The 26,621-nt window shown below is 40.3% G+C and overlaps 1 protein-coding gene across 3 annotated transcripts in view; it reads left to right on the forward strand.

The window, feature by feature from the left end:
• The window catches only part of RBPMS (RNA binding protein, mRNA processing factor), a 181,325-nt gene that overhangs the window by 110,512 nt on the left and 44,192 nt on the right, over positions 1-26,621 (forward strand). For all 3 annotated transcript variants that reach the window (XM_059909375.1, XM_059909376.1, XM_059909374.1), the window contains one exon: positions 2,007-2,157. In XM_059909375.1, coding sequence (XP_059765358.1) covers positions 2,007-2,157 — 151 coding nt within the window. The remainder of the gene's footprint in view (positions 1-2,006; positions 2,158-26,621) is intronic.

Here is a 26,621-nt window from a genome sequence, read left to right on the forward strand (position 1 = left end):
ATAGAATGCAGATGTCCAGCCCCATTCTCTGAGGCTAGAGACTCCAGAGGACCCCTGACAGGTCCCAGGATGGTCTTCTCATGTTACCCATGCTGCTCGCGTGGATGGGGGCTCAGGGTTATTAGGAGAGCTGCTGCTTCACAGGAAGGATGGGGGAGTTAAGTGCCAAGGAGGACACTCGGAAATTGATAGCAAGTTGCTTCTATGTGTAGTTGGATGGGGTGTGATATGAATATGCAGGTCCTTCCACAGCATACCTTTAAATGACAGCGGGGACTATGCTCGTCTCCCAGCAAAGGCCACAGCTCTTCAGATCCGTATTTGGAAATATTTACTCTGTTGTTGATGTCAGCTTTGATAGAGTGAAATGCTCATAGTGGAAGTGAATGGTGGAAGCAAACACTGCTTCAGGATGCTGCTTTGTCTTTTTCCCCCTATGTACATTTTTCTCAAGATAATACTGAGGTTTCTCACGATAATACTGAGGTTTCTCACATTAAAACGGAAACCAAGACCAGTTAAAGAAAGAATTTCTTTTTATATTTCATATAGCTGGCACCCCCTTTTCCCTTTTCGTCATTGGTTAGGGCTGCACAAGAGGATTCCTTTTCTTCTTGTGCACCCGCACCTGTTTGCGCCTTCAGTTGGAAATTTCACCCACTCCAGGACATGTGTGGGTCAGGGCTCTGGGCTGTAGTTGTGCCTCCCTGAGGGCCTCGCTTTCCTTCCGCTCCCCACCCCGAACCCCCTTATTTCTCTTATTGCCGCTCCCATCAAGTCACAGGCTGTTCCTCCCATCTTTAGAGCTGAGCCCAAGAAGTTCAGAGTTGTTCATCCTGGTCTACAGAGTTAGAGACTCTTACTAATTTCTTGTGGAAATTGCTCTTGTCTTCAAGCTAATAGAAGAAAGGGGCTTTGGGGCGCCCAGGCCCACATGGGTGCTAAACTGGGAACCTGTGTTCTTAAGATACTCATTTTCAGAACTTCACTCCTTTTTCAGAACATGCCATACAAACAAACATGGTACCTAAGTCTGTTCTGAATGCACATTTATGCACCATACTATACTGGGGTGTCTTTTTGATACTATTGTTGGGGTCCAGAATCATAGCATTGGACATAAATACCGAGATTATTCATTATGCTGAGTAATAGAGGCATTCTTGAATGGTGGGAGGGTTTCAGAATAGATTTATCTTGCCCCAAATCTTGTATTTTATAGTGTTTGTGAGTTATTTTATTGAATATATTTGGCTTAGGTAAACTGCAATAATAGGGTTAAAGGTAATTGAAATTACTACCCTCTCTTTGGCCCATATAATCTGTTGTCTGTCTATCCATGTAGCTAATAAGCCAGCTATAATCAAAATCAGGACCTTACCACATCAAGACATTCATATAAATGTATAAGCTAACTGGAATTAAATGATACTAGTTATACTGAAATCTTAAAACTGTTTAGTTCCTGGCTACTTAGTAACTCAGAGTACATGTATCACCCATATGAAAGCTCTCCAGTTAGAAAGGGATGGGAATTTTCCCCCTCTATAGGTGATGAAACTAAGACATTGAAGAATTAACATTGTTTTAAACACTGGTCAAAGCCTTGCCTCTTAACGATTTCAGGTGTTAGACTTTTCCAGTATTACACAGGGCTTTATATTAATTCATTCTTATTGGTAGCCATTATTAATTAGTTTTTAACTATGCTAGGCATTTGCTGGTCCAGATTTAAAATTTGAACCTGAAAGTTTTAGTCCAAAAAGAAAAGGAATAGATGAAAAACCATGCAACTAAAATTTTAATACAGTAAACTAAATCTCCTTGACTTTGTGGACATGCTGTGTTATGGGTTTTCGTGTATTCTGTGTAAGTAGTGAGAATGAGAGCTCTTGCTAACTTTTTTTTCCTGATAGGCCGGGTTTACTGGTGTGTTTATTTTGTCACCATTCCGGTTTGACTCTAAGGAAATGAAAACATCTTCCATTTGTTCTTTATTTCCAAAGGGCATCCGCTTCGATCCTGAAATTCCACAAACACTACGACTAGAGTTTGCTAAGGCAAACACGAAGATGGCCAAGAACAAACTAGTAGGGACTCCAAACCCTAGTACTCCTCTGCCCAACACTGTACCTCAGTTCATTGCCAGAGAGCCATGTAAGTTGATCTACTTTTCATTTTGGATAAAAAATAATAACTAAGAATTGTTCAAGTACTTTATGTGAGATTACACCATGGGACATAGAGCTGGCTGAGTGTCATTTTCCATTTCTGAGAAGGCACTGCCTTTTCCTGCTGTCTGAATTCCAAATACAGCAATCTTGTTCATGATTGGCTGTCCCAAAAGGTGGTTCAGCTTGATCAGTACTGTTACTACAAAATTTCGTTTTAAGTGCTGTAGATTTCCTTAATGTGATCTGACCTTATTGTGCGTATGCCCTGTTTGCCTTGGGGTTTAAATCTTCATTCGTTTCCCCATCCTTGGACCATGAGTGCTGGTTCTCAGCATTCACTTTACTTCATCTGTTGAAGAATATCAGTTCTGTGGCTTCAGGGAAATAGAATATTAAATATGAAAGAAGCAGATAATAAGTTTGTTCTGTGTTTGAGAACAGTTTGGCCATAAATCTAGGAGGGAAAGTAAACATACACAAAGAATTTATATAGTAGAATAGTCAGTTCTAACAAACTAATACCAGTAAAGCTTTAAGAAAATTCGGGGCTTCCTGTTTTAAATTAATTGGGTAAAGACACTGACTAATTGCAAAACAAGTCTTTTACCCCACCTCATGAGCTTATTCCCTTAAATGTCCAGGCTACAATTTCTGCCTTTGATTGAGTAACTTGAAAATGTTGTCTTAATTTTCTTTCTCAAGCTCAATCAGTAGCAGAAGTGAGGCGTGAGATAGGCCCTAGCTTTTCCTTTCAGTGCATGGCCGTATGTGATTGAATACGGCAGGGCATTCAAGGAATCCCAAGTGCCTTGCTGTTACTTGGAATGTTTCCGTCCTATCATTCTTGATCTTCTTTCTAAGCCACATGATCTTGATCTTCTTCCTGCCTTCCTTGACAATATGCTTCAACATTTCTTATTGAAATCGAAGGGCACATGGGTTCCTTTCTCCCCCGTGTCATGTGCGTGTCAGATTTAATCGGGTTGTTGTGGAAATTACAGTCATTCTGTAGCTCAGTCGCTCTTGAAAAGCTGCTGCGTATCAGGGGAAACTAATAGATAAAAGAAGAGTTTCTCCCTCGGTGTGTTCTACAGTTTTTCTATGAAGCCAGGAAATCATAATGGAGAAAAAAAATATTTTGTTCTTCCATGTCCTAGGGAAACTTAAAACCTTTGTTTATTTGGGAAATCTAAACAAAAGTTTCATCTTATGGTACAGTTGTACTACAGGAGGACGTATGGACATTTCTTACTAATTCTGTATTCTAAACAGCATCTAGCCCAGTGCTTTGTACATTGCATATATTTAGTAAATATTTATTAGTGATGATGTCGATAAATTGAGTATTTTAATTTGGCTATGTGCAGAATTATTCCATTTGTATGCCTCTTCATTTCTTTCTGAAATTTCTTTTCTCTTTAAGGCATCAGAAAAGAGTATTTGTAGGATACTTTTACTTAGAAAAGACAACCTAGAGTAACTCTTTACTTAGTGAATTTGCCTGCTTCACATCTCAGAGTATTTTGAAAACATTCAGACAGGAAGTGTAATGCTGGCAATACTTTTATCCTTTCAGTTCTTTATTGAATTTTTTTCTTTCTGAGAGTTTGGTTTTTGGTTTTTTCCCCCCTAAATTTGCTACAACAGCTGTGAAGTAGTTAGCCAGAGAGGTGATGCCAGTTCACAGTAGGGTACATGAAAGCAAGATAGATGAACAAACTGGACACCCACAAGTCCCTGAAGTTACAGGAGAGCTTCGAGCAGAGTTTAGAGCGCTGCTCTGGCCGGCTCCGCCTACCACCCTTCCCTGTGTCCTGAACCGCTCAGAAGTGGTCAGATAGTTTCCATGGCAGGGTCAAAACTTGCCTGACTGCTCATGGCCAAACAGACTTTGAAGTGTTTTTTTTTTTTAAAAAAAACGCAAACACCAGTGTATTCTTGAGAAAATAAGTTGGCCTGATTTCTCTCAATATAGCTCCTTTTTATGACATAGGGGCCTTGACGGACAGCAATTACACCGTCCACTGAGATCGACCTTATCATCCATTACAATTACCTCTGGAAATTGTGAACTTTTCTGTCACATATGCAAAATTGTTGTTTTCCCTGAAGCACACCACAAACTAAGAAAGAACATTGTAGTGGTTCTGTACTGGCGAATCCAATTGCATTGTGCCCATAATTGGTACTAGAGGTGGTGAGTTTAACTACCTATCAGGAGTAGACAGACTATGATGGAATCATAGGATTTGGGGGTTGGAAAAGGCCTGTAGGCTTCTCTGTTTCAGGCCATGAGAGAGAGATTTTATAAATGCTTCCTTTTGTTGATGTTTTTTGTATGATGGTGGCTGAAAAGTACTCATTGCCATCACTAAAGGAGGAATGTGCTAGGATTCGATTATACAAACAAATATTTACTCGAACTCTCATTTCTCAAATATTGAACTTAAATGAGCACCAGGTGTGTTAGACACTGGGGAAGAAGGGGACCGTGGTTTCTGCCTTAAAAGAGCTGTCAATCCAAGGGGTTGGTGGTGATCAAAGTTGTCAGGAAACTTGGCCCATATAAAGGATATAAATGAGATGCCTTGCAGCTTAGTCTAGATTGCCCCAAGTCAGACTGCCTTATTTGCTGAACACCTGCTCTGTGCCAAGCATGAAAGATGAGAAAACCAGGTATTGCAACTTAAAGAAAAACCTTTGACCTTGCTGTGCTCCTGTTCCCTTGCTGAAAAATGGGAATAATACCTTCCTCACGTGATTGTTATGAGAGCTAAATACAACGATATTATAAGATTGTGTTGAAGATTAAATGGGTGTTAATATATGTAGAGTACTAGGCAAATGTAAAGGACAATCCTAATTTTTTACAAAAAAATGAGTTGCTTTTCGTTCCTGATAGTTAAAAGTAGGTTTTGATCTTCTGAGGTGTCATCACTGGGTGGTTATAGCCAGTTGTCTTTACAAATTAGGAGAAAAGGTGAATGACATTCATATACAATCCCACGAAAGTAGTATACTTCCCTAACTAAATTCTTACTAATTTGAGCTTCTCCTTCTCTTACTCCCTTTTATGTAATAAAGAAAAATACTGTGAAAAAGCAGGAAGTTAAGAGATGTATAAAATTTATAAATTATATAAAATTGTGCTGGATTGTACATTTGGTTATACAGGAAAATAGTGTTCTGAAGTGTAAGAACTCTGCTTTAGAGATGAATGCAGGGCGAGTCACGGTCTCTGAGTTTTGTTTTCTTCATCTTTAAAATGATACTGTGTGTCACACCACTCTGCTAATAAGCATTTTACATGAATTATCTCCTTTGATTCTCAGTAGTACTATTTTACAGGTGAAGAAGCTGAGGCCTAGGAAGGTTCAGTAACTTCCTTGAGGTTTCACGGTCATCAGCTGTTTGGGGTTGAATTGTGTCGCTCCCACCCAAATTCATATGTTGAAGTCCCAACCTCCCAGTTGGGCGTTGCCTCCAAATGTAACCATATTGGAAATAAGGTTTTTAAAGAGGTGATTAAATTAAAATGAGGCCATTAGGGGGGACGCTAGTCATATGACTGGTGACCTTATAAGAAGAAAAAGAAAAAGAGACATAAGGGATGTGCTCACACAGAGGAAAGGCCCATGTGAGGGCCATGCAAGCCAAGGGCAGAGGCCTCAGGAGAAGCCAAACCTACCGACACCTTGACCTTGGCCTTCTAGCCTCAAGAACTATGAGGAAATTAATTTCTATTGTTTAAGCCACCCAGTCTGTGGTATTTTGTTACAGCAGCCTGAGCAGTCTAATGCATCAAGCGATAGAGCCTGGATTTAATAAATTCTGGCCAGTCACTTACTAGTTTTGTAACTTTGGTCTAATGACAACCTCTCTGTGCCTCAGTCTTCTCAACTATAAAATGGCAATAATTGAACATACCCGTACGGTGGTGAGGATTAATTAATTGACAAATGTAAAAGTTGGAAGAGGGGCCACATAGTGAGTACTCAGTGATTGTTAATATGTGCATAGAAGAATGTATGTTTGTCTCTTGTTGTGAGACCTGTAGTTTTTCTGCTTTTTGTATACCCAATATCCTAGCACCTAGAAAAATACGTGGAATTTTTTAAGATGCCACAGATTTCATTTTCTGCTTTTTCATTTGGAACTTTTAAAATTCACAGTATTAATGAGTATGATTGGGATATGATAAAATGCACATACTTCAAGTGTCTAATTTGGTAAGTTTTGTCATAATACATATTGAATTTAATTGAATAAATGCTCTTGATCTGTTTACATTGCGGCATACCGTATTCTAATGCCGTTAGAAGGTGGAAGCAGCCAACATTCAACAGAGCCCTTAGGTCAGACAGATCCTCCCTTTTCAGTTCAGATTTATGGAGCAAATATCACAAGGCTCTATAGAACTTTGTAGAATTCAGATCCCTGTAGTCCAGCCTTGAGCATTCTGATTCTGCGGGTCTGGTCCAGGACTTATGCTCTGTAATTTTAAAAGCTCTCCGGGTGATTCTGATACACAAGCATTTCTGAGAATCACCAGCAGAGCAAGGAATTGTAAAGTTAAGCTCTCCTTACTACTCACTCTCCTCCCTCACCCTAGCCTCACACGCATCTCCTCCCCCCAAAGAAAGCCAGTGCTCTCTAAGAGTGATACTTTTATTTTATTTTATTTTTTATATTTGGATTATCTTAATGGCTTCTTTTTTTTTTAAATTTTATTTTATAAGAGTGATCCTTTTAAACACCTAGTAAGCACATAAGCCTTTGGTGAATAATCAGACCACTTCCCAGTTTTCCTGCCACACCACTGGAATTTCCCATTTGTCCAATACTGACCCCAGCCTTCGGGAAGTGAACTTTCTGACTTATGTCTGAAGGGATCCTGTGAAAGTTCAGAAAAGCCTTTAAAGTACCTGGCAAGTGCCCTCCCAGGGACAACACCCAGCAAATATGAAATCTCTTAGCCATCACCTGTGTGGCATAGGGGCCTTCCAGGGCCTGGACTGAAGCTCCCTGTGCCCAGGGAACTGAGCCAGCATGCCTGCATTTTCCAGGGTAGCGTGCACAGCGTGTGCTGCTTGGGAAACCAAGGGTGTCTTTTTTTTTTTTTTTATGTATTTATTATTTATTTTTCGCTGTGTTGTGTATTCGTTTCTGTGCGAGGGCTTTCTGCAGTTGCGGCGAGCGGGGGCCACTCTTCATCGCGGTGCGCGGGCCTCTCACCGTCGCGGAGCACAGGCTCCAGACGCGCAGCTCAGTAGTTGTGGCTCACGGGCCCAGTTGCTCCGCGGCATGTGGGATCTTCCCAGACCAGGGCTCGAACCCGTGTCCCCTGCATTGGCAGGCGGATTCTCAACCACTGCACCACCAGGGAAGCCCCCAAGGGTGTCTTTATAGTCCCCGCCCCTGCTCTGAAAGTGACCCGAGTGCCACCAGGACACCAGGACCGGGGGCTGTGTATCCCACACCTGCTGTCCTCGAGCGGGATCATCTAGAAAGATGGCGACTGGGCCTGAGGAAGACCTAACCAAGCTGGGCAGGGGGAGGCAAGGGAAAGACAAAGTTGCAGGTGTTCTGTGGGGAGGAGGGCAAAACTTGTTTTTACTCTGAAAAGCAGCTCCCTTGCATTTTTGTGTTGTATGTTTCATGATGCAAATAGTTTTAGTTTTTTCTGATGGTAAAAGTACATGCTTCTGAGAGGAAAAACATTTTTAGGCAGTCCAGGAAAATATAAAGAAGAAAGTAAGTCACTAAAATTCTACCACCCCAAGACAATCACCATGAACATTTTGGTGTCTATCCTTCCATGCCTTTAGCATGCATAGAATGAAAGTGTATCTCTGATTTTTGAATTTCAAAATCGTTTAATTCACCTCTTTGTCTTTGGGGCAAAGTTCTGATGCCCACTGAGATTGAACAGGCAGAAGTAATATCTGGCTCTCACAACCCTTCACACGGTCTCTCTGTGTTGCACTTACTGTAGGGCACTATGTATTCAGGTGGCACAGATACCTTGCTAGAAACCAGAGGAGTGGTGGTAGACATGTCTGTTGGGCTATCTTTCTTAACTATCTTGAGGTCTCAAGTGAGTCCAGCAAGCTCCTGAGCTGCTGGAATTCAGGTGGTTGATTGATCCGTAGGCTTTTATTAAATGCATGGGAAGAGAGGAAACAAACATTTATTGAGCAACTATGCTATTCCCTTAAGAACTGTGTGTAAAATACTTAATTTCCTTCCCAAAGTCACACGGCTCATTTTTAACCTAATTGGCTCTAAACCCACTGCTGGTCTCACCATACCATACTACCTAACTTACAGCCCACAGGTGCTTTTGGCTATCACTGTTTTTAAGATATTCCTTAGGAGGTACTTTAAAATCAAACCTCTGAAGGTTTATTAAAGACCCCAGAGACCCGCATCAAGTTGTAAGGGCAAGATTTCAGGGCAGGTCACTACTTAGTGAAAATCAGGCTTCACTATAACTCTTTAAAGTATCAGATTTGGATGGCCAGGGTCCATTAACTCTAAAATGTATTCTTAAGTAGTTGACCAACTTGAACTACTGGACAGTTTTATTTAGTTTTGGTGTAGTTAATTCTAAGTCATTATTTCAGAAAATAAGAGTGACCACTTTTTAACAGTTTATGTATTTTATTTCAATAAATAATGGCATCGTCAGCCAGGATATTTGACTTCTTTGTTTATACTTGGAGGACATGCACACAGGTCACTTAGGAGGCTTTTCAGATCATTCAGATAGAAATGGCAAAGAGCATGGGTGGAAAGGCGTGTGATACAGCCCTGTTTTATTTACATTGTCTGGGGTCCTAAGACCTCACCTGCCCACTCCTTGAAACTGATAGTATGAAACCAGCATAAATACTCACCGGTTTATGGTTAAGTAGATAGTGTGCTCTATAAGTGGTGCCTCTTTGTAAAGTTCCAAGAGGCTGATACACAATCTGCAGGAAATTTTTCACTTTTAATTTTCAAAGCGATTGAACAGATCAGCAAGAAACCTTGCCCGCTCTTTATGTAAAAGATAGAATTGAGAGACCCAGTCCTGCAGTATTTTTTTTTAAAGTAAAACTAACACAGAACTGAGGGATTGTCTAGCTGGATATTGGATCTGTTATTTGGGGAGATCAAAGGTTTCAGTCTATTTTAGGGACCATCCCTGGAGACAGAAGTATGATGATCATATGATCACAATCTGAGCCCACCTGCATTTGAGAAATCGGCCCATCCTTTTTTCTTGAATCTTCTATTTACACTTAAACTTATAAAATTGTATTTTTATTTCATTTTCTAAAATGATTATACCTGACCCATTTTATTGTTAGTTATAAAAGTATGGAGACCATAAATGAAATTTGAAGGGTTAAAATTATAGATTTTCCTCCTGTCCAGAAATAACCACTGTTAACATTTTGTTGTGTATCTTTCTATGTACATTTCTATATACATATATATGCATAAAAAATACGGAGTGTGGCAGGTTGTTGTTGTTTGGTTTAGTTTGGTTACAACATATGATCATGCTGTCTTTATCATTTCTCACTTACCTCCTGAACATCCTTCCATCCAGGATTGTAAAACCAGAGCATTATTTTTAAAGGCTCTTTATAAGTGAAGGGTATGGGCGTGGTGGTGAGAGCCTTTAGTGCCAGGCTAAGGAATTTTTTCTAAATTAACTTGTAGGGAGAGAATGGAGATCATTGAACACAATAGTCTCACACTTTACCAAGGCAGACTCTCCTTCTTTAAGCTCTAGGAAGCTGCATTGGGAAGACAGGAAAGGGAGCAGAACACCATACAATCTTTTATGTAGAGAAGGAAAATGGGTAGTGGGAAGAAGGCACTTGCCCCAATTTTGCCAAATTTGACTCAGAATGCCACTGGAAATACCTTAGGGAGGTGGCGTGTTTAGGACTGACGCCGTCCTCCTCTCCACCCACTCCTTCCACCAAGATTATGGGAGAGGAATTGGTGATGGTGAGGACACAAATCATTGTTTCGCCTGTTTTGCTTAACCCAGTCCTTGCTGGTAAGGGTTTTGATGGGAGGGAGCCCAAGGGTGAAGAGGAAGTTCTGGAGAAAGACAGCAGTAGTGAGGAGTCTTGGGGCAGTCAGAGGCATTGGGAAGCAGTAGTAAAGGAAAGTAGTAAAGGTCAGGAGATGGACACAAGGAGGAAACAGGAGGCGGCCGGCTGCTGAGAGGAAAGGAGATGAGGACATCGGAGTATAAAAGCTGAGCCTGCAAGACTGTGCTTGACTGTGCTTACTTGACTCAAGCACCCATTGCCTCTGAGGCAGCTCTGCAGTGGGGACCATCAAGGCTTTCTGTCCTTGCTCTGGACCAGTTTGAAGCTGTCAGAAGTGATGTTCAATGAAACATGCCAGTGACTTCCATTCTGTGTACTGAGACTCCATAATGTTTGAGTAACCCACTGAGCACTCACTGAACACCTTCACCCCGGCAATACTAACAGGCATTTTGTACGCCCGATTGTTATGAGTCAGGACATGTATTTGGCACTCAGGATATATAAGAGCACCTAGGCCCCTGGACATTCTGAGAAATAAAACCGTGGAACAAAACTACAGTAAATAAGGACAGCAAAATACTCTTAGAAACCAGAGACCTAAACTAATGTTTATTTCCACATATGTCCCACTCTGAAAAAGTAAAAGTATTGTTTTCCTTTTAAAAAGAAGAATCACTTACTGAGCCTCACCAAGATTTACAACTCGCTTCCATCTCTTTCTTCTCTTCAAACCTGCACATATTCCTAGTTGTTGCTTAATGTGTGTAATTGCAATAATTTTAATAATTAAATGTAACAGTAATATTAAAATGTTAGGCAATGGATTTGGTAAGAGTGGTTTCCATATAGATATATCTTATTTTATATGGGAGGTATTTTACTACAATATCAGTAGATCAGCTAATTTGATCCAATTTATTTACATTATGATTTAATGAAGAGCCTATCTTTGATTAGCAATGGATGTTAAGATTTTGCTTTCAATTTCTGTTTCTTGTTTATCTAATCATTGATCAGCTATACACAAATGCCTTAAGAACTCAGGAAGTCACATCTCCTTGGAAATCACAGAATTCTTTCATAATGCAAATAACTGACCCAACTTTAGTGTTTTGTAAACTCATATTATTCATTACCTCTGCAGAGAAATGAGAGAATAAAGGGAGTTAATTTACTGGTACAGTGCAGAAGAAACAGACACCACAGACTTGGTTCTTTTAAGGCCACGTACCCTCTTTACCTGCTCATTAAAAGGAAAGCATCTCTTTCTTCGTTAAAGTTTGATGCAGGCTCCCTGTTTCTTCTGCTTTTTCATACACTTGTAATCCTCAAATACAGAGACACTTTTTCTTGTACAACAATTCTCAAAAGTATTGGTCTACCAACCCCTGGTTGGTCTCCAAGACCCATTCAGGGAGTTCACAAGGTCTAAACTATTCTCATGAGAAGAGTTGTTTTTCTCACTGTGTAGTGGTAGACACAACTACTGGCACCTTAGTACATGTCAAGACAGTGGCACCAAACTGTACTAGTAATCACTGTATTCTTCACTTTTTTATAAATTTATTTATTTATTTATTTACATTTTATTTTTGGCTGTGTTGGGTCTTTGTTGCTGCGTGCGGGCTTTCTCTAGTTGCGGTGAGCGGGGGCTTCTCTTTGTTACCGTGTGTGGGCTTCTCATTGCGGTGGCTTCTCTTGTTGCGGAGCATGGGCTCTAGGCGCGCGGGCTTCAGTAGTTGTGGCTCGCGGGCTCAGTAGTTGTGGCTCGCGGGCTTAGTTGCTCCGCGGCATGTGAGATCTTCCCGGACCAGGGCTCAAACCTGTGTCCCCTGCATTGGCAGGTAGATTCTTAACCACTGCGCCACCAGGGAAGTCCTCCATTTTTCTTTCTCAAGATTGCTTTGGCTATTCGGGGTCTTTTGTGTCTCCATACAAATTTTAAGATTTTTTTGTTCTAGTTTTGTGAAAAATGCCATTGGTAGTTCGATAGAGATTGCATTGAATCTGTAGATTGCCTTGGGTGGTATAGTGATTTTTTTTTAAATTTATTTATTTATTTATTTATTTATTTATTTATTTATTTATTTATTTATAAACTTCAATAGAAGGATAAATTTTTATTTATTTATTTATTTATTTTTGGCTGCGTTGGGTCTTCGCTTCTGCGCGAGGGCTTTCTCTAGTTGCGGCAAGTGGGGGCCACTCTTCATCACGGTGCGCAGGCCTCCCACTACCGCGGCCCCCCCCCGCCGCGGAGCACAAGCTCCAGACGCGCAGGCCCAGTTATTGTGGCTCACGGGCCCAGCCGCTCCGCGGCATGTGGGATCCTCCCAGACCAGGGCCCGAACCCGTGTCCCCTGCACCGGCAGGCAGACTGTCAACCACTGCGCCACCAGGGAAGCCCCAGTATAGTGATTTTGACAATATTGATTCTTCCAATCTAAGAACATGGTATGTTTTTCCATCTGTTTGTGTCATCTTCGATTTCTTTCATCAGCATCCTATAGTTTCCGGAGTACAGGCCTTTTGCCTCCTTAGGTAGGTTTATTCCTAGGTATTTTAGTCTTTTTGATGCAATGGTAAATGGGATTGTTTCCTTGATTTCTCTCTCTGGTCTTTTGTTGTTAGTGTATAGAAACGCAACAGATTTCTGTGTATTTATTTTGTATCCTGCAACTTTACCGAGTTCACTGCTGAGCTCTAATAGTTTTCTGGTAGCATCTTTATGATTTTCTATGTATAGCATCATGTCATCTGCAAATTGTCTTCTACTAAACCAGATACTAAAGAGGTTTGCAAAAATGTAGAATTTAAGTTTTTCCTTGTTTGTTTTGAAATATGTTTTTCACAAAATATATCTTATTTATTTTAATGTGTAATGGTTTGGTTTTAATTTTTTTTAAGTTTTAATTTTTTATATGGTGAATATCAATTGATATAACCCACAGCAACAAAAGTTCTTTGGTGTCTTCAGTAGTTTTTACCAGTGTAAAGGGGTATTGAAACTTAAGTTTAGAAAACACTGGTCTTAAACATTTAAAGTTAATATTTTATTCCTGGTTGGATAGAGTGGGCATGGAGATCTGCAGTTACCAGAAGACTACTATCAATTTGGGGCAGGTGATTGTTTGGCTTCAGCAGCTAAAGCCATTCAGAGCTAGACTGGAGGGAAACATCGCCCCTGCAGTGCCTGGGACCTTGCAGGCTCCTATGCCAGCCTCGGCTGTGAGAGGACCTTCTACTTCTTCTGCTTATTGTCTAGAGACCAGCCCAAGAATAACTGCGTTAAGTGGTGATTTGAACAACTGGATGATATGCCACCCATTCATTCTCAGAGAACCTCATATAGGCCTGGACTGAGTACCTTTCAGAAATGCTTATTCCTCCCCCCTCACACTCCCTTTACCAAGTGCAATACAAGCTCATTTCAAGAAACTTGGAAAAGATAGAAAGGGAGTTTTTAAAAGTTAATGTTTTTGAGTTCCTAAACCTAAAGACACACGCTCTTAAACTCTTTTGTATTTCCTTTGTATTTTTTAACATACAGCTTTACAAATTTTTTAAGCACAAAGGCTTAAGGCATTTTAAGAGCTTTAAAAATATACATGTATTTTCCTCATGTTCATTGGTTTTTAATAATATAACTATTTTTATTTAACATACTATCTGTATATCTTAGAAATTAAATGCAGCAAATTATCTCTTTTGTAAAGTTGCCAAGGAGCCACTAACCCTGTGAGATGGGTTCCTAAGCTGCAGGTGATTTAAATTATCCAGGGAATGTTTTCATCACAGCATTTTCTTTATACAAACATGCCTCACCCCAATCCTTAGAGTCACAGGGTAATGAGACTTTTGTGGGGTGGGGGGGAGGGGAGGGAGGTATAGTTAATTTACAATGTTTTATTAGTTTCTGGTGTACAGCAAAGTGATGGGGGGGGTGTGTGTGTATGTATGTGTACACATATATACACATATGTATAGGTATATTTATATACTCTTTTTCATATTTTCCATTATAGGTTATTACAAAATAGGTTCTTATTGTTTATCTACTTTATATACAGTAGTTTTTATCTGCGAATCCCAAACTCCGAATTTATCCCTCCCCCACCCCCTTTCCCCTTTGGTAACCATCAGTTTGTTTTCTTTGTCTGTGGGTAATGAGACTTTTTAATAAAGCTTTCCTTTCCAATTAAATTCAGGCTTCTGGATAATGGACAAAAGGTAGGCAGAACCGCCAGAGAGAATCTTCCTCTGCTTATCAGGAAGAAAAAAACAAAACAAAACAGCATTCTACTTATCTCTGCACCCTTTCCCCCATCTATCAAATGGGGATAATACTGTCATGCACAGTTGTGATGAAAGGTCAGTGATTATGTACTTATGTGCCTGTATTGGGCACATGGTAGTGGCTCAGTTAAATGACAGCTTTAAAAAAAATCATACTCGGTTGCCTAAATCTACCACAAATGTGTGGGCATGGAAGATTAGATGAGATGACAGCTCACTCAACACATTTATCTCAGCCTTGTGAGACCAGAGGCAGAGGACCTGTGCTTGAAATTCTGACCAACAGAATCTGTGAAATGGGGTTTTAAACCTCAGTCCCCTAATCCATACTTCTTTATTAGTTTGCTTTTTCTATAAATGCTTATCTGAGATGCTGGAGAGATGTAGTCTGTGATGGAGTTAAAAAAAAAAAAAAAAAAAAAAACCTAAAGCGGTTTCTTCCTGTTCACAGAACAGAACCTTTCACCTGGATTCCTTTGAAGTGGCCCAAACCCCCGTCCAGCGTTGTCGCCCTCTGTTTTCTCCTGTGCACCGTTCTTCCTCAGCAGATCGCCCTCTGTTTTCTCCTGTGCACCGTTCTTCCTCAGCAGATCGCCCTCTGTTTTCTCCTGTGCACCGTTCTTCCTCAGCAGATCGCCCTCTGTTTTCTCCTGTGCACCGTTCTTCCTCAGCAGATCGCCCTCTGTTTTCTCCTGTGCACCGTTCTTCCTCAGCAGATCGCCCTCTGTTTTCTCCTGTGCACCATTCTTCCTCAGCAGACTTCGAGCTCCTCTGTGGCCCCTGCCATGCCATTCCTTCACCGTCTTCATCCGCACGCCAGCCATCCCTTCAGTCTTTAGATTGCTGTGCACGTTTTCTGCTTTCTGAAGTCTTTCTCACCTTCATCTACTAGGTCAGCCGGCTTCCAGGGGGTCTTTTCCGCGTTCGATGCCTCATGATCAGCTTCATCATTTGCACACAGCGTTTTCTATACGTTCAGTTTTGCTCTGCTTTCTTTCTGTCTCAGTCACTTACAGGCCTATTGCTCCTACTAAAGTGTAAACATCTCAAGAGCAGAACTGGACCTTACTCCACTTTTTATCTCACCTCCCCTCAAATGTTTGCTCAACTCAAGTGAGAAAATCGTCACAGGAACACACCATAATTTCCTGTACAGAACTGTTCATGTTTGGCCAGGGTGAGCTCCTTGACCTCCTGAGAGATATTTAATTAAAAGACAGAAAGACACTTCTCCACCCTCAGCCACTGATTAGACTGTTTTGTTCAAGTAGAGAAGCTTCTTCTGGCTCCAGCTCCGTTGCTTCTCAGGACAGCTAAAATCCTAGTAGCTGCACACATTGTGGAATGAAGAGGAGGGTGACAAAGCACGGGCTTCGAGCCTGACATTTTTCATTTCATTTACGCTCCAAGCAACCACCACTTCTACTTGTTTTTTCCCCAAGGAAAAGAGCCTTGATACAGGGTAATCCATTGTTACAGATCAGCTGTATATTTATTGATATGCAGAAATGAGGCCTAGAGCTGAGAATGAAAGCAGGTATCAGAGCATCACGTAATACATAATCCCATTTATATCAATATCAACATGTGTATATTTGTATGGCTTTTCATCACAGATGTTAAAATCTGTAAATCAAGTCTTCTTTACAGTTCAATTGTTCATACCAGGTCAATGTATTGCATTTAGTTAAGTCTCTTAAATGTCTTTTAATCTAGAACAGTCCCCTTACCGCACTCTCTCTTTTTTATGCCATTGACTTGTTGAAAAAAGCATCAGCCTTCCTGAGAAAAAACCATCCTGCTGAGCTTTTCTGTTTATTTCTTTGTGTCCTTTTACTTGTTCCTCTGTTCCTTCTACTTACTGCAAACTGAAAGGCTTGATTAGATTTGAAAGGTATGGTTAAATTCAGGTTCACCTTTTTTTTTTTTTTTTTAAACTTATTTCTTCTATTTATTTATTTTTGGCTGTGTTGGGTCTTCATTGCTGTGTGCGGGCTTTCTCTAGTTGCGGTGAGCGGGGGCTACTCTTCATTGCGGTGTGCGGGCTTCTCATTGCGGTAGCTTCTCTTGCTGCAGAGCACGGGCTGTAGGCATGCGGGCTTCAGTAGTTGCGACACACGGGCTCAGTAGTTGTGGCTCGTGGGCTCTAGAGTGCAGACTCAGTAGTTGTGGTTCATGGGCTTAGTTGCTTCGCGGCATGTGGGATCTTCCCGGACCAGGGCTCGAACCTGTGTCCCCTGCATTGGCAGGCGGATTCTTAACCACTGTGCCACCAGGGAGGCCCCCACGTTCACCTTTTTTTGTCAAGAATCACCATCATAGGTGGTGCCGTGTGCTTCGTATGGCATTGCATTATGAAGTAACTAACGTATGGGCTATTCTGCGTTTGGTGATGCTAAGATGGACCTGTGGATTTGGGTAGCAGTGGCATAATCTCTTCACTGTAAAGGTCTCTCAACTTCAATTCCCTGGTTTCATCTACTGATCTTTACCTCACTACTTCATTCGTGGTTGAAAAAGGGTGGGTTTACTAATTATATTTGTTTACTATGAAATACAGTTAGTTCATCCAAGGCAGAAAAAATGCAGAATAAATGTTGATTATTTTCCTTTCATTGCCGATTTTGAGCCTAAGAGATTGGTGCCTGGTTGTCTATATTGATGATCACTGTTCTGAGGGGGATTTTGTCACTTTTTTTTCCTTTCACTTTCCATATTTTTCAGCATCGTAATGAACTCGTGTTTTTATATTTTCAAGGTGTTGCAGTTTATTTCAGTCATTCTTTCTGATACCTGAGGGCAGCGAAGGGGCAGCATCTTTTTTTAAAAAAACATTTTTTTTAATTGAAGTATAGTTAATTGACATTGTTGTGTTAGTTTCAGGTGTACAGCAAAGTGATTTGGTTATATATTATTTTTTAGATTCTTTTCCATTATAGGTTATTTCAAGAGATTGAATATAGTTAGCTATGCTATACAGTAGTTTCTTCTTTTTTTTTAAACAAATCATTTATTTATTTATTTATTTTAATTAATTAATTATTTGTTTATGGCTGTGTTGGGTCTTCGTTTCTGTGCAAGGGCTTTCTCTAGTTGCGGCAAGCGGGGGCCACTCTTCATCGCGGTGCGCGGGCCTCTCACTATCGTGGCCTCTCTTGTTGCGGAGCACAGGCTCCAGACGCGCAGGCTCAGTAATTGTGGCTCACGGGCCTAGTTGCTCCGCGGCATGTGGGATCTTCCCAGACCAGGGCTCGAACCTGTGTCCCCTGCACCGGCAGGCAGATTCTCAACCACTGCGCCACCAGGGAAGCCCTATCACGGCCTCTCTTGTTGCAGAGCACAGGCTCCAGACGCGCAGGCTCAGTAATTGTGGCTCACGGGACCAGTTGCTCCACGGCATATGGAATCTTCCCAGACCAGGGCTTGAACCCATGTCCCCTGCATTGGCAGGCAGATTCTCAACCACTGCGCCACCAGGGAAGCCCTATACAGTAGTTTCTTGTTGTTTATCTATTTTATATATAGTAGTGTGTATATGTTAATTCCAAACTCCTAATTTATCCACCCCCCCATCCCCTTTGGTAACCATAAGTTTGATTTCTATGTCTGTAAGTCTATTTCTGTTTTATAAATAAATTCATTTATGTCGTTTTTAGATTCCACATGTAAGTGGTATCATATGATACTTGCCTTTCTTTGACTTACTTCACTTACTATGATAATCTCTAGGTCCATCCATGTTGCTGCCAATGGAATTATTTTGTTCCTCTTTTATGGCTGAGTAATATTCCACTGCATATATTACATACCACATCTTCTTTATCTGTTCATCTGTCAGTGGACACCGAGGTTGTTTCCATGCCTTGGCTACTGTAAATAGTGCTGCTATGAACACTGGGGTGTATGTATCTTTTCAAGTTAGAGTTTTCTCCAGATACATGCCCAGGAATGGGATTGCAGGATCATATGGTAGCTCTATTTTTATTTTATTTTTTTTTACCAGAAGCCGCAGTTTATTTCCTAGGACCACTAGACACTGACATCAGCTGTACCCTACTTGTTTGTGTCAGGTAATGAGATACTCTGCATGCAGAACACTTCACTGGATCGCCTTTGGGGGAAGCTCATTCCAAGGATTAGAAGAACATTTTTTTATTGTAAACTACACGCAAATTTGCCAGGTCATTTCCAAGTTCTGATGGAAAGTCTATAATTTTTTTTTTAATCTTTATTGGAGGTTAATCGCTTCACAATACTGTGTTAGTTTCTGTTGCACAACAGAGCGAATCAGCCATATTCATACACATGCCCCCATATCCCCTCCCTCTTGAGCCTCCCTCCCATCCTCCCTATCCCACCCCTCTAGGTCATCGCAAAGCACCGAGCCGATCTCCCTGTGCTATGCAGCTGCTTCCCACCATCCTACTATTTGACATTCAGTAGTGTATATATGTCGATGCTACTCTCACTTTGCCCCAGCTTCCCCTCCCACCCCATGTCCTCAAGTCCTTTCTCTATGTCTACCTCTTTATACCTGCCCTACAACTAGGTTCATCAGTACCTTTTTTTTTTTTTTAGATTCCATATATATGCATTAGCATATGGTATTTGTTTCTCTCTTTCTTACTTACTTCACTCTATGACAGACTCTAGGTCCATCCACCTCACTACAAATAACTCAAATTTCGTTTCTTTTTATGGCTGGGTAATATTCCATTGTATATATGTGGCACATCTTCTTTATCCATTCGTCTGTCGATGGACATTTAGGTTGGTTCCATGTCCAGGCTATTGTAAATAGAGCTGCAGTGAACATTGTGGTACATGACTCTTTTTGAATTATGGTTTTCTCAGGGTATATGCCCAGTAGTGGGATTGCTGGGTCATATGGTAGTTCTATTTTTAGTTTTTTAAGGAACCTCCATACTGTTTTCCATAGTGGCTGTATCAATTTACATTCCCACCAACAGTGCAAGAGGGTTCCCTTTTCTCCACACCCTCTCCAGCATTTATTGTTTCTAGATTTTTTGGTAATGGCCATTCTGACCAGTGTGACATGATACTCATTGTAGTTTTGAATTGCATTTCTCTAATCATTAGTGATGTTGAGCATCTTTCCATGTACCTCTTGGCCATCAGTATGTCTTCCTTGGTGAAATGTATATTTAGGTCTTCCACCCATTTTTTAACTGGATTGTTTGTTTTTTTAATATTGAGCTCCATGAGCTGTTTGTATATTTTGGAGATTAATCCTTTGTTGTTTCATTTCCAAATATTTTCTCCCATTCTTAGGGTTGTCTTTTTGTCTTGTTTATGGTTTCCTTTGCTGTGCAAGAGCTTTTAAGTTTCATTAGGTCCCATTTGTTTATTTTTGTTTTTATTTCTGTTACTCTAGGAGGTGGGTCAAAAAAGATATTGCTGTGGTTTATGTCAAAGAGTGTTTTTCCTATGTTTTCCTCTAAGAGTTTTATAGTGTCTGGTCTTACATTTAAGTCTTTAATCCATTTGGAGTTTATTTTTGTGTATGGTGTTAGGTAATGTTCTAATTTTTTTCTTTGATATGTAGCTGTCCAGTTTTCGCAGCACCACTTATTGAAGAGGCTGTCTTTTCTCCATTGTGTGTTCTTGCCTCCTTTGTTGTAAATTAGGTTCCCAAATGTGCGTGGGTTTACCTCTGGGCATTCTGTCCTGTACCACTGATCTCTATTTCTCTTTTTGTGCCAGTACCATACAGTCTTGATTACTGTAGCTTTGTGGTATAGTTTGAAGTTGGGGAACCTGATTCCTCCAACTCCGTTTTTCTTTCTCAAGATTGCTTTTGCTATTAGGGGTCTTTTGTGTTTCCATACAAATTGTAAAATTTTTTGTTCTAATTCTGTGAAGAATGCCATTGGTAGTTTCATAGGGATTGCATTGAATCTGTAGATTGCTTTGGGTAGTATAGTCATTTTCACAGTATTGATTATTCCAATCCAAGAACATGGTATATTTTTCCATCTGTTTATGTCATCTTTGATTTCTTTCATCAGTGTTTTATAGTTTTCTGAGTACAAGTCTTTCGCCTCATTAGGCAGGTTTGTTCCTAGGTATTTTATTCTTTTTCTTGCAGCAGTAAATGGGAGTGTTTCCTTAATTTCTCTTTCTGATTTTTCACTGTTGGTGTATCGGAATGCCAGAGATTTCTGTGCATTAATTTTGTATCCTGCAGCCTTACCAAATTCATTGATTAGTTCTAGTGGTTTTCTGGTGACATCTTTAGGATTTTCTATGTGTAGTATCATGTCATCTGCAAACAGTGACAGTTTTACTTCTTCTTTTCCAATTTGTATTCCTTTTATTTTTCTTCTCTGAATACCGTGGCTAGAACTTCCAAAACTATGTTGAATAATAGTGGTGAGAGTGGGCAACCTTGTCTTGTTACTGATCTTAGTGGAAGTGCTTTCAGTTTTTCACTACTGAGAATGATGCTTGCTGTGGGTTTGTCATATATGGCCTTTATTATGTTGAGGTAGGTTCCCTCTATGCCCACTTTCCAGAGAGTTTTTATCATAAATGGGTGTTGAATTTTGTCAAAAGCTTTTTCTGCATCTATTGAGATGATCATATGGTTTTTATTCCTTAATTTGTTAATGTGGTGTATCACATGATTGATTTGCGTGTGTTGAAGAATCCTTGCATCCCTGGGATAAATCCCACTTAATCATGGTGTATGATCCTTTTAATGTGCTGTTGGATTCTGTTTGCTAGTATTTTGTTGAGGATTTTTGCATCTATGTTCATCAGTGATGTTGGTCTGTAATTTTCTTTTTTTGTGATATCTTTTTCTGGTTTTGGTATCAGGGTGATGGTGGCTTCGTAGAATGAATTTGGGAGTGTTTCTCCCTCTGCAATTTTTTGAAAGAGTTTGAGAAGAACGGGTGTTAGCTCTTCTCTAAACGTTTGATAGAATTCACCTGTGAAGCCATCTGGTCCTGGACTTTTGTTTGTTGGAAAATTTTTAATTACGGTTTCAATTTCATTAGTTGTGATAGGTCTGTTTATATTTTCTAATTCTTCCTGGTTCATTCTTGGAAAATTGTCCCTTTCCAAGAATTTGTCCATTTCTTCGTGGTTGTCCATTTTATTGGCATATAGTTGTTTGTAGTAGTCTCTTATAATCCTTTGTGTTTCTGCAGTGTCAGTTGTGATTTCTCCTTTTTCATTTCTAATTTTGTTGATTTGCACCCTCTCCCTTTTTTTCTTGATGAGTCTGGCTAAGGGTTTATCAATTTTGTTTATCTTCTCGAAGAACCAGCTTTTAGTTTTATTGCTCTTTGCTATTGTTTTCTTCATTGGTATTTCATTTATTTCTGCTCTGATCTTTATGATTTCTTTCCTTCTACTGACTTTCGGTTTTCTTTGTTCTTCTTTCTCTAGTTGTTTTAAGTGTAGTGTTAGATTGTTTATTTGAGATTTTTCTTGTTTCTTGAGGTGAGATTGAATTGCTGTAAACTTCCCTCCTAGAACTGCTTTTGCTGCGTCCCATAGGTTTTGCATCATTGTGTTTTCATTGTCAATTTTTCTATGTATTTTTTTATTTCTTCTTTGATTTCTTCAGTGATCTCTTGGTTATTTAGTAGCACACTGTTTAGACTCCATGTGTTTGTGTTTTTTTACAGTTTTTTTTTTTCCTGTAATTGATTTCCAATCTCATAGCGTTGTGGTCAGAAAAGATGCTTGATATGATTTCAATTTTCTGAAATTCTCCGAGGCTTGATTTGTGATTCAAGATGTGATCTATCCTGGAGAATGTTCCATGTGCACTTGAGAAGAAAGTGTATTCTGCCACGTTTGGGTGGAATGTCCTATAAATGTCAATTAAATCTATCTGTTCTATTGTGTCATTTAAAGCTTCTGTTTCCTTATTTATTTTCTGTTTGGATAATCTGTCCATTGGTGTAAGTGGGGTGTTAAAGTCCCCTGCTATTATTGTGTTACTGTTGATTTCTCCTTTTGTGGTTGTTACCATTTGCCTTATGTATTGAGGTGCTCCTGTGTTGGGTGCATAAACGTTTATAATTGTTATATCTTCTTGGATTGATCCCTTGATCGTTATGTAGTGTCCCTCCTTATCTCTTGTAACAGTCTTTATTTTAAAGTCTATTTTATCTGCTATGAGTATTGCTACTCCAGCTTTCTTTTGATTTCCGTTTGTATGGAATATCTTTTTCCATCCTTTCACTTGCAGTCTGTATGTGTCTCTAGGTCTGAAGTGGGTCTCTTTTAGACGGCATATACATGAGTCTTGTTTTTCTATCCATTCAGCCAGTCTGTGTCTTTTGGTTGGGGCATTTAATGCATTTACATTCAAGGTTATTATTGATATGTATGTTCCTATTATCATTTTCTTAATTGTTTTGGGTTGGTTTTTGTGGGTCTTTTTCTTCTCTTGTGTTTCCCACCTAGAAAAGTTTCTTTAGCATTTGTTGTACAGCTGGTTTGGTGGAGCTGAATTCTCTTAGCTTTTGCTTGTCTGAAAAGCTTTTGACTACTCCATCGAATCTGAATGAGATCCTTGCTGGGTAGAGTAATCTTGGTTGTAGGTTTGTCTCTTTCATCACTTTAGGTATATCCTGTCACTCCTTTCTGGCCTGCAGAGTTCCTGCTGAAAAATCAGCTGATAACCTTATGGGGATTCCTTTGTATGTTATTTTTTTTTTCCTTGCTGCTTTTAATATTTTTTCTTTGAAATTAATTTGTTAGTTTGATTAATATGTGTCTTGGTGTGTTTTTCCTAGGGTTTGTCCTGTATTGTATGGGACTCTCTGTGCTTCCTGGACTTGGGTGACTATTTCCTTTCCCATGTTAGGGAAGTTTTCGACTGTAATCTCTTCAAATATTTTCTCAGATCCTTTCTTTTTCTCTTCTTCTTCTGGGACCCCTATAATTCGAATGCTGGTGCCTTTAGTGTTGTCCCAGAGGTCTCTGAGATTGTCTTCAATTCTTTTCATTCTTTTTTCTTTATTCTGCTCCTCAGCAGTTATATCCACCCTTTTGTCTTCCAGCTCACTTACTCGTTCTTCTGCCTCAGTTATTCTGTTATTGATTCCTTTTAGTGTATTTATCATTTCAGTTATTGTGTTGTTCATCTCTCTTTGTTTGTTCTTTAGTTCTTCTAGATCTTTGTTAAACATTTCTTGTATTTTCTCAGTCCATGCCTCCATTCTATTTCAGACTCTACATCATCTTTACTATCATTACTCTGAATTCTTTTTCAGGTAGATTGCCTATTTCCTCTTCATTTATTTGGGCTTGTAGGTTTTTACCTTGCTCCTTCATCTGTGACGTATTTTTTTGCTGTCTCTCTCTCTCTCTTTTTTTTTTAATGAGCACGATTGTGTTCCTGTCTTACTGGTTGTTTGGCCTGAGGCTTCCAACACTGGAAGTTTGTAGGCTATTGGGTAGAGCTGGGTCATGGTGCTGAAATGAGGAACTCCGTGAGACCTCACTCTGATGAATATTCCCTGGGGTCTGAGGTTCTCTGTTAGTCCAGTGGTTCGAACTTGGAGCTCCCACCGCAGCAGCTTCGGCCCAACCTCTGGCTCATGAACCAAGATCCCACAAGCCACGTGGGGTGGCAAAAGAAAAAAAACAAAAACAATAACAAAGTAAAAAATAAAATTAGACTAGGAAACTAACAGATATGTTGGAAAGAATACAAAAATAAAAATATAGATGACTTAACAACTTGAAGGTACATCAGTACCACAATAGTAAAAAAAAAGGAGGGAAAAGAAGAAAAGGCAGGTGGGTGGGGGGGAAGGCCTTGGCTGTGGAGGGCAGGGCCTAAGCAAGGGTGTGGTTTGGGTGGTGGGCGGGGCCTATGCTTAGGACCCACAGGGCTGGAAAAGGCCCTGGGGGCTGTGGGGGGGTGGGGCTTAGGCTCAAGGAACAGAAGGGGCCCAGGCGTGCCCCCCACCCCTGGTCTCAGAGGGTGGGGGACCTCACCTGGGAGCCCAGCAGGCTTCCTGGGCTCAAGTGGGCAGGGCAAACACCCTTCACTCCTCTTCTGCTCCTCTGGTCTGGGAGGGCCCCTCCCGCCTGCCTCTCCCGATCTCTGAGGCCTCCTTCCTATGCCCCCAAGGAGCCACGTGGCCTGGAGGGAGCTTTGGAGGGCAGGGGACCAGCCTGGGAGCTCAGCAGGCTCCCTGGGCCCAAGTGGGCCGGGTGATCACCCTCTACTCCTCTCCTGCTCCTTCCGGACGCTCCCTCCTGCCTGCCTCTCCTGATCTCCCCGGCCTCAGGGGCATCGATCCTGTCTGGCCTCCACTTCTCCTCGCCCTCTCAGCCCCCCTACGTCCTACCGGTTCACTTTGGGGTTCTTCCTGTCTCCTTGGGCATCAGTGTACCCCACCAGCGGCCAGCAGGCGCCCTAGTTGTGGGGAGGTGCTAACTCCACATCCTCCCACACTGCCATCTTGACTCCGCCTCCAGTAGCTCTATTTTTAGTTTTTAAGGAACCTCCATCATGTTCTCCATAGTGGCTATATCAATTTACCTTCCCACCAGCAGTGCCAGAGGGTTCCCTTTTCTCCACACCCTCTCCAGCATTTATCATTCGTAGACTATTAAGCAATGGCCATTCTGACTGGTATGAGTTGATACCTCGTTGTAGTTTTGATTTTCATTTCTCTAATAATTAGTGATACTGAGCCTCTTTTTATGTGCCTCTTGACCATCCGTATTCTTCTTTGGAGAAATATCTATTTAGGTTTCCTGCCTATTTTTTGATTGGGTTGTTTGTTTTTTGACATTAAGCTGCATGATCTGTTTGTATATTTTTGCGATTTATCCCTTGTCGGTAGCATTGTTTGCAAATATTTTCTCCCAGTCCATAGGTTGTCTTTTCATTTTGTTTATGCTTTCCTTTGCTGTGCAAAAGCTTTTAATTAGGTCCCATTTGTTTCTTTTTGTTTTTATTTCCATTACTCTAGGAGCCGATCCAAAAAAATATTGCTGCTGTTTATGTCAAAGAGTGTTCTGCTTTTGTTTTCTTTTATGAGTTTTATAGTGTCTGGTCTTACATTTAGGTCGTTAATCCATTTTTAGTTCATTTTTATATACGGCATTAGAGAATGTTCTAATTTCATTTTTATACATGTAGCTGTCCAGTTTTCCCAGGGCCACGTATTGAAGAAACTGTTTTTTCTCCATTGTATATTCTTGTCTCCTTTGTTGTAGATTAATTGACCATAAATGTGTGGGTTTATTTCTGGGCTTTCTATCCTGTTGCATTGATCTCTATGTCAGTTTTTGTGCCGGAACTATACTTTTTGATTACTGTAGCTTTGTCTATACTGTAGTATGGTCTGAAGTCAGGGAGCGTGATTCCTCCAGCTCCATTCTTCTTTCTCAAGATTGTTTTCACTGTGGGGCAGCATCTTTTTGATGGAAAGAAATTCCAGGACTGCCTCACTGTGCAGAGCTTTGGTATGTCCATTATTCTTGGGAGCGATGGGCTCTCCCTGCCTGGTGATTCAGGAATGGAACAGTGCACTTTTGTTCATATACTTCCCCAAGTGCTCAGTAGGACCTGTCATTGTTGGAGTATAAAGAGTTTCTTTGGTCATGTATTTGGTCAAATCAAATTTTTTTAATCAAAATTTAAAAAGGCCACTTATATGACCTCACTGAGGATAAGATTTTTAGAAAGAAAAGAGATTGTTGTTTTTTTGTTTTTTAAATTCTTCAGATTACTTAATTAGGAACTGCAGTAGAGCACTGGGATTACTAGTCATTATATAGGATTGGTTATTTCTTCTTAATTTAAAAAATATGTGAGCAGAAGAGTAATGAAAAGTAGTTTTCCATTTCCCCCAATGAAATTAAACTAAAAATGGAAACGTGGGATATTTAACAGCTAGAATCATCCTCAAAAAGAAATGAAATTTATCTCATAAAAAGAGTGTCTTTGAATTATGCACGTAAAATAAACCTAAAGCAGACTGAGCAATGATATTGACTAGATACTTTAAAAAAAAGCTCGGGGGCAAAAAGTTAAATATTTAGATTAGTGTGAAATGTTAGCTTTGTAGCAGTGTGCCATTGATGG

Source organism: Balaenoptera ricei, chromosome 21 (genome assembly GCF_028023285.1).
Source record: "Balaenoptera ricei isolate mBalRic1 chromosome 21, mBalRic1.hap2, whole genome shotgun sequence".
Taxonomy (NCBI): Eukaryota; Metazoa; Chordata; class Mammalia; order Artiodactyla; family Balaenopteridae; genus Balaenoptera; species Balaenoptera ricei.